The 9582-nt window shown below is 33.5% G+C and overlaps 1 protein-coding gene across 1 annotated transcript; it reads right to left on the reverse strand.

The window, feature by feature from the left end:
* Positions 1-1144: 1144 nt before the first annotated feature.
* Positions 1145-2089, reverse strand: LOC126493503 (olfactory receptor 150-like). Its single transcript, XM_050130521.1, has one exon. The coding sequence runs from the start codon at positions 2081-2083 to the stop codon at positions 1145-1147; it is 939 nt and encodes a 312-aa protein (XP_049986478.1). The 5' UTR covers positions 2084-2089.
* Positions 2090-9582: the final 7493 nt, after the last annotated feature.

Consider the following 9582-nt stretch of genomic DNA (forward strand, 5'->3'; position numbering starts at 1 on the left):
AATATCTACATGACTAATAAAGCAAATTAAGAATGAAGTTTTCCTATGCTACCAGAGAGGAGACAGACATAGTTAATGAGTTTCATTTTTGTGTTAACAACAAAATAAGAATATCTTTAGACCTAGAAAATGTTTGGCTTAAAATAGGAAAAATATAATTTTTCCTATTCTGAGATCAACTATAGAATATAAGAGATAGAATATTAGAGATCACTTACAGCTACTGGGAGTATATTTTTACAGTTTCTAGAGAATAGAGTTCATTATGATCTGACACATACTTAGGTGGAACGGTGCTAGGATAAATTGGATTCAGACAATCATACTTTTCAACTTGGAAATTTCTGTCCCATTCATGTTCTCTTCAGTCATCAAAACTCTTAATGATATGTATTATTTTTAATATTACATGGCAAGTGACCCACATGCCATGTAACATAAACAAACAATTGTGATAGAAATGCATACATAGAGTTGTTTGAGATAATAGAAAAGATAAAATGAAGAGAAATCAAGGATTATAGAAACTCAAGAACTTCTTTTGTCAACACAAAATATTCTCTTATTTGTAGTTCTGGTATTACAAGATGAGGCAGAAAAGGCATATCAAAGAGGGGTCTTGTCATATATTTGAAGTCTAGCTGAAGACAAAGCCACCAATATTTGGTGCCTACTGGAGGATTCATATGAAATAATAATTGTGAGGTAATCAGGTTTAAACGTTGATGATAGGAAGAGGAATAAAGGCTCTAGTGCTATGCTTTTGGGCACAGGTTAATACAGCTAGCAGGGCACTATGTGCTACTTGGAAATCTCCACACTAGTCTCTGTAATGCAACATAGTTAAAGACTTTGGAGTTCACAAGAATCACAAAGTCTAGAATTTTCTAAATCAATGAGAAAGTGCCTTATTCTAGGAGAATCTATTCTAGGTATAGACCAGAGAAACAACATTGGTGCTGCTGAAGATTTCAGGAAAAAATGTGAAAGATGGATTTCATCAGGAGATACTGAGATTTTTTTATGTGAATGATGCCATTTGACTCAGAACTAAAGTTTATTCTTTTGAACTTAATTTGATAAGGGTTGGAAAATAAAATGTATTGGTTTTAAGTGATGTGTTTTTCCTATGGTTAATGTTTCTTTACACATGGAACTTCTTTTTAAGAAATAACTTATTTAGAGCAAGTTTGACATCCCTGTTCCTCAGGCTGTAGATCATGGGATTCAGCATAGGCACAATAGTAGTATAAAACACAGAGGACACTTTACCTTTGTCTTTGGAGCTTACCGATAAGGGCTGTAGGTACATGAATGCCAAGGAACCAAAGAAGAAAGCAACAGCAGAGAAGTGGGAACTGCAGGTGCTGAAGGCTTTGAACCTACCCTCAGTGGATTTGATACGAAGGATGCTAGCAATGATGAAGATATAAGAACACAGAATGATCAGGGTTGGAATAAAGATATTGAAAGCACTGAGACATAGGAGTACTACTTCATTGACAAAAGTACTGGTGCAGGCAAGCTCCATCAATGGGAAAAGATCACAGAAGTAATGATTTATTATATTAGCCTTACAGAAAACCACTCTTAGCATGCAGAGAGTATGAACTGCTGCTCCGATGATGCCCATGCCATACACGCCACCTACCATCCAGGAACAGACTTGATAAGACATAGTGACATTGTAGAGCAATGGATTACAAATGGCAACATAGCGGTCATATGCCATTGCAGCCAGCATGTGACACTCAGATATAACAAAAACAAGGAAGAAATAGAGCTGAGTCATACATTCCTGGTAGGAGATGACATTCTTCTCTGCCACAAAGCTCACCAGCATTTTGGGTGTGATAACAGTGGAGTAACAGAGGTCAATGAAAGACAGACTGCTGAGGAAGAAGTACATGGGGGTGTGCAGGTGGGAGCTGAGAAAGATCAGGATGATCATACCAAGGTTCCCCAGCACTGTAAACAGGTAGATTACAAGGAAGAGGAGAAACAGGGGTAACTGCAGCTCTTGTTGGTCTGTTAACCCAGAGAGGATGAACTCAGTCACCATGGAGTCATTTCTTTCTACCATTTCACCTTAGATGCTCTATGTAGGTAGTGAAGAAAAGATTATTTAATCACACATCTGCTTGATGTCTGACATTGAACTCCTTTTTGTTCTGGTGTTTCCTGTTTTCAACAGCTCTTTATTCATGTAACCTGTTAAAGACTTTAACACGAGACACAGAAATACATATTTAATATATCTATGTTTATCTGTGTGCCAAGAACACCCAAAGAACAGTTTTAATAAATTCAATGGAATTTTCTAGCAGTTAATCATGTCTATGTCATAAATATTGTTTTAAATTAAGATATCAACATCATCTAGGAACTCCCAACCAATCCTCTGGAAAAATTTTGCCATAAGTTAATGAATGAAACAATGTTGACATCCTTATTAAACATAGCAGTGTAGCTTCTAGTTAGAATAAGGCACTCAATATAAAGCTCCTGTAATTATACAGGATGAAATGAGACTATTTCTACTTCTTATTAATATGATGTTCTGTAGAGAAAAATTCAATTAATATGTAAGGAAAATTGAAGAAGCATTTTAAATGGTCAGTAAATGTTAGAACATATCAATGGAAAACTTGCAAACCATTACATTCATTAGTATTTTAATAAAAATTACAGTTACATATATGGACAATTTATGAAAGTAGTATAAGACACTAAACTTAGAATTACAAAGTTCTGTGAGAAGGAATTAAGAACATATAGAAAAAGACAGGCTTCATGAGTCAATAAAAATATTTGTGGTAGTGGAAATATTTTCCAGATCAATCTTTAAATTTAGTGATATCCCTGTCAACTTCTACATTTCCTGTTTTTTTTAATTTCCTTGGAAATAAACTATTATATTCCCATGAAAAATTATGTAATCCAAGAAAATCAAAAATAAATTAAAACAAGATGATGTAGACCTAGAGCTCTCCCCTCTGGAATTTACCTACAATGTTGAAATATTCTGCACAGTGTAGTACTGTCATAAGTATACTATGCCAATAATGGAATTAATTTGAAATTCCAGGAAGAAGCTTACATCTATAAACTTTGGGAATAAGAGCCTTGTGATAAATCAATGTGGAAATATTTTCTTTTTCATTATATGGCAAAATATATTTAGATAGATATTTATTGTTAATATGTTATTCTTTCTCATACCATTCAATCAAATTAATTCAAAATGGGCCATTGGAATACAACAGATAAAGCTATATCAATATTGAGGGAAAGCCAAAGCAAAGCCTTATAACTTTGAAATTGCTAACCTTTTTTGGTTAAGTTACTAAATTGAAAGGCTGTCTTACAAAATTTTGTAAAGTGAACATTACAGAAGGTCTTGAAACATGCCATACCAATGGAAAGAGATTAAACTAAGATGTCCAGGGAACAGAATTTAAATAAAACTAATAAAAACTAATACAGTTTAACAATTAAAGGTAAAATGATGCAACTTATAATGCCCTGAAGAAAGGAAGAGTCATTTTTCTATTGGAGGTGCAGCATTGGAAACAATGTGCTTTATCATTTGCTGTTAAAGAAATTCAAATCACAGCTACAAGGAGTTAATGTTTCACACTGATCAGGATGATTGCAATAAAAGTTGTAAGTATTGGAAGTATGTAAAAAAATGGAGTCCTTGTATGTTTTTGAGTAGTGTTTCAAATTAGTACAGCCAGGAAAACCTTTAAAACATTTCAAAATAAAAGCTGTGGTGCTATCATGCAGCCTGGGAAATAGGTACGGGAATAGTTAAATGGAACGGCTTATGGCATCATAAGTTTGAAAGCCCCCCAAATATTCATCTACTGAAGAACAGATAGGTATAATTTTTTCATAAAATGGAACACTATTCTACAATAAAGACACTTAAAGTTAATTAATGGATCATGTCTTCAAAGAGCCTGAAACACTGTAATTGAAAGTAACCAACAATGGAAGGCAACAGATCACCAGAAGCCATTTATATGAAGCATCAAGAACAAGCTAGTCATACAGACAAAAACAGCTTAATGTTTTCAAGGCATTGTAGGATGGGGAAGGAAGTACCAATGTGACTGCTCATAGTTACAGAGTTTTATTTAGGATGGAGATAAACATATTCTACAATAGAGCCTGATGATTGCTATATAATTCAATGAACATATTTAAATACCTAATTGCATTGAAAATTCATATCTTAAAATATACTATATTATAATATATGTGATATAAAGGTTAAAACAAAAATAGAGTAGAGAAATAGAATGATTCCACCTCAGACTACTAGATTTCCACCTGGCTAGAAGCCCTTTCTATCTATTGTCTAGCTGGTGTTCACTTCCTAATGAAAAATACAGCAAAGATTTAAGTTTTCTCAATATGGAAGCAATTCTCACTTCACAGTCCACAGCAACTCTTTTCTTCACTCATTGATTAATGTAATCACAGGGAGTGTTTATATCTCTAAAAAAATACAAAATACTTTTGTACAAAAGTACAAAATAAAACCTTTTTCTGTCTAGGATGTAAAAATGGAAAGTAGACACATAGCCTAAAGCTCTTCTTCTGTGTCTTCCCTCTGAAAAAAAAAAAAAACTCAGAAATTATAGTCAGCAATTAAGCATCAGGCCAGAGGAGGCTTCTGGACCTTAAACTTCCAAGCCTCAACAGACTTGAGCTAAACAAACATCTGCTCGCTATATACTAACCATTGTACAATGTGGAATTGTGACATTCTGACATAAAGCATATTAAGGCACATTCTAAAACACATGCTTCCTAAATTCTGTCTGTTTTCACTGACCATCTTACCAATTTTCTCCATTACCTGACTGGCAAGCTTATACTGGAAAATAAAGGGTTTTATCATCCAAGTTTCATTATGTCTTACTATATTACTGTAGAGTTGACACTAGTCATCAGTGACTGAACAATCCCAAATGACTAGTTCATCTCAATACTTACATGTTCCAGTACATTCTACTGTTTTCTGGTCCTCCAGCAGTACCTTCATGCTGGCATGTCTTTGACCTTTGTAAACAATCCCCCCATTTTAGCCTCCCTTTATCCGTGTTTCTCAACCTTCCTAATGTTTCAACCCTTTAATAACGATCCTCATGTTGTGGTGATCTCCAAGTATAAAATGATTTTCATTGCTACTACATAACTATAATTTTGCTACAGTTATGAATTATAATGTAAATATTTTTGGAAATATTCAAACCCTCATGATATCACAACAATCAAAGATCTCCTAAAGGTTCCTTGTATATTTTTATAGTTCATTTAGAGTGCTTAATTCTGAGAAGTATCCTCTTAGGTTTTGATTGTATAAATGTCTAATTGTTAATGATAGGCAGTGCACTACACAGAATGTATTTTAATTTACCTTTCCAAATTAAGAATTTTATATTGATCACTTCTTCCTATCTCTCTTGCTTCTTTTCCATTGTAAGCTTTTTTGTATGCTTTTCTATTGATTTTACTGTATAACAATATTTAAGCAGAATAATTCTTTACTTTTTTGCTTAATTTTGTTTGTATATTGTGTTCCAAGTTTGTCTATATTGATTCAAATTATAAACTTTGCTTTGGAGAATAAAACAAAATTGCATTCTTTTAAAATAAATTAGTAATGTCAAACCACCACATACATGAAATCACTAAACTATAACTAGAATTTAAAACTGTATTTTTAAAAGTTTTGCAAATCTTTGACAAGAAGATTTGCTAAATATTTATAATCTTCCTATGGACATTGCACTCTTAGGCTTCATGTATGAATGCAGGAGAAAATATCTCATAGTTGTGTAAACCCAGGAAGCAGTTAAAGTTTGTCCTCGAGCTGGAAGCTTATCTTGAATAAAACATTTTTACAAGAAGTTAGTTTATAATTATGAGCCAAAGTATTATAAAACTTATAGAAAATAATTTATAAATACTTTCAGGTTGATATTGCTTCAAGAAAATATTATTTGAATAAAAATGTGAACCTATAGTAACAAAAATGACAAAAAGAAAAAATGTTTCAGGCATTGAGTACGTTGAGAAACAGAACACAGAGCCCCCACTCCTCCTGAGATTACTAGTCTAGAAGGGGAGAGGGAGGTAAGCTGCTTGGTTGCCTAATATTCAAAGTCAAATGTTAAAATTATGGTGTTCATATATAATATAGTTCTATAAAAATCACAAAAGCATATGAAGAATTTATATTTTAGATTGGTGTAAACAAGGTGTCTAAATGAGGTAAGAGATAGGTATTCAAAATACAGACTTCTTTGGTGCTTTGAGCTAATTTAAAGGTGCATTTTAGATATAGCACGATATGTTAAACCTAGCCAGACAAATTGAATGTCTATATTAAATTTAATTATATACCTAGTATCTACCTTACCAGTAGTACATGGGAAGCTGCATTTATTATATTGCCTCAAAGAACATAGTACAGCCAGTTAGATACACTTTGTGTTAATATCTAAGCTAACTTAAACATTAAAAGTTAAACATAATTCTTTTCCTGCCTTCTGAAAAATCTCATCAAAATATTAGTGACCATTTTCAGTTACTTTCCTATAATGTCTAAAGATTGGGTCTCAGAAAGTCTGTTTTTTTCCGATGTGGAACAGTGCTAGGAGAAGCTGAATTCAAGTGCTCACCTTTTCTCTACTTGGAAGCTTCTGTCCCAGTTCTTTTTGAGTCAATGACCTTCACGTGAAACAGTTCTATAGTAGGTGATGATAGTTTAAAATAAAACCTCCCCACTCTCTTCTACTCAGTGGATTAGGACATAGAATTCAAGTTCTCAGTAATTCACATATTATGAGTCAAATGTCATGATTCATGTCCTAACTTTGCAAACCACTTATTGGAGCCATTGATATTATTGGAATTATTGATAAATGAGAGGTATCATGAATAAATATATATCCTCTCAAGATATTCTATCATTAGCGTGAGCTGTGTAGAGTGATGGGGGAGAACTAAGGGCAATTAAAATTTCCTGTTCTATTCCCTGTGTGACACTCTCATCTCCCTGGTGTATAATTCTCTCTGTTTTAAAAAAGCAGTGATCTTTAGGTTAAAGCTAGAAGCTAAATCCTAGTGGACATATCTGTATGAAGCATATTTGACACTGACTTTCAAACTAAAAATCATTTCTAAAGTCATGTTAAAGTTTTTCTGTTTTTCTGCTTATTTAAGGCTTGGGGAAACAATAATAAGTAATTATTATTAAAAATTGGTTCTTTCTTGTATATTTATTATTTTCAAAGTTTCTTAAAGGATTTCAGTGAAAGATAATAGAGAAAAACATGTTGTCATAAGTAAATCTGGAAATAAATGGGAATTTGGGAAAAATACATTATGAACTATTGTAATTATTTCAGAATGCATAGTAAATTATAATGGAGCTACTTCTCATAATGGTACATGATAAAAATTCTGAATTCATTATTATCAGAGACTATGAAAATGCACCAAAAATACTTGGTAACTAGTTTTCTTCAATTTGAGAGTTAATGATAAGCAATGTGTTTTGTGAAGTAAACAATATGGTAGCAAATAAGAGTAGAAAATATCTGTAGTAATGATGCTTAGCACATATAAACACACATAAGTTATTGATACATGATACATACTTCATCTGCTCAGAGAAGTAGAAAGCAATGAACCAAAGTAACTAGAAAACTTCCCAGATTCAAATCCAGACCCTTAGTGGTCTCTGTGTTGCACACCAATCTTTAGAGATTTTTTTTTCCCTCAGCTCTTGTCCCAACCTGTCTGAATCTTTACGGGGATGTGACAGGAAGACAATGTGTATGATATGATTTCTAAAATGAAATAAAATTTAAATTATAATCTAAAATTAAGATACTAATTGAGGATCAGGGAGGTGATTCAGTGGGTAGAAGCACATGCCTGATCACCTGAATTTAACCCATGTACCAACACAGAAGAGAGAGGGTACTAACTCCTATAAAATGTTCCCTGATCAGCACACAGGCACCATGGCTTGCTCATGCCTGTGCAAACAGACATACACACATGTACAAACACACACACACACATAGGAATTAAACTTAAAAACAAATAGGCTGAAAATGCCTAGGGGAGAATGAGACATTAGTCCTAATTGGTCTTAATAATAAAAACTGTAGCCAGATATCAGGGTAAATGCCGAAAAATCAGAAACAAAAGAGGAAGTCAAAGTCACACCTTATCTCATATAACTTCTCAGCCAAAATGGGGCCAAGCCTGTCTCCTCCTCACCTTATCACTTTCTCCCTCTACTTAGTGATATCATTATGATATGTACCCTCACTGCCTGGCCTCTAATGTTAACCTGTGGCTAGTTCTGTACACTGAACTCCAAACGAACTTTATTTGCTAGAAAAAAATTATCACCACACATGAAATTTTCCCTCACTTTTGTATTAACCAACCCCAAAGCCCTATATGAAGGCTCAATTCCAACTAGTTTCTACTTCTTAGGAAGCAAATGCAAAGTGAGATCAGATCTTTTTAAAGATTAGAAATGCAGACATGGAACAAAACCTGAAAAAAGATTTTCTTGATGTGTTTCCATGTCAACTTTGTAACTGCAAATCTTTTTTTTTCAATAGAAATAACAACCTATGTATATGTGTATGTACACACACACACACACACACACACACATATATATATATGTATATATATATATATATATATATATTTCACTTTGACATTCAGAGCACCATGTAGAAGTCACATCGCATCAATATCCACCAAGGGCCATACCAATGCCAATGCTTTAATTAAACATTTACATTTCCTCTGGTCGGTACTAGTCCTAAGTTGCCTGACTGCTAGGGACCAGACAAAGATGAACACAGCATGGAAAATCTCTGCCCAGTCAGCAGATCTTACAGGCAGCCCAAGGGCCACACCTGGCAGGCAGACAACCATGGGGAAGGACGCCTTGGCCCTGTTCAAAGAAATTAGCTTTTGTGAATGATTCAGCAGTTTTTGGAACATAGAGTTAGTATCCACTAAATTGTATGTGCCTATGTTTTCAATAATCACTATTGTTATTTTTATTACTAACATAATAGTTAGTGAAAATGATCTTTAGTCTCCTAACTGAGATGTTTACTCTGCTTTTGACTTTCATAATCCACTCCTTTAGTTCTGTCCCTTGTCTTTTCCTACACAAGCCATTTTACTTTCCATTTCAATGAAAGAACTTGCCATTTACATGTACTTTGCTTTCACCCTTTTTTGGTTAATGCTTGAATTGCTCTAATTCTTTTAGAACAGAGAACGCTCAACAAGAACCAGCACAGATTCTATTAGATCTGGAGATCTCTGAGTACACTAGTTCTCAAGTCTACAGTGACATAATCTAAGGCAAAGATGATGTAAGTTCACTTAGAATTTTATATATTAAAAATAAGGAATGATTAGAGAGGCAGAAATAGTCTTATTCAGGGAAGAATACAATGTTAGGTTATCTAATATCAAATGGTCAGCCTTGAAAACACATACAAGTATTATTATACT

This window comes from Alexandromys fortis, unplaced genomic scaffold (assembly GCF_014885135.2).
Source record: "Alexandromys fortis isolate MF-2015 unplaced genomic scaffold, M_Fortis_MF-2015_v1.1 scaffold_335, whole genome shotgun sequence".
NCBI lineage: Eukaryota > Metazoa > Chordata > Mammalia > Rodentia > Cricetidae > Alexandromys > Alexandromys fortis.

Bases quoted from the DNA above. Each gene is read 5' to 3' on its own strand.
- LOC126493503 (XM_050130521.1), bottom strand. From the start codon at position 2,083: ATGGTAGAAAGAAATGACTCCATGGTGACTGAGTTCATCCTCTCTGGG.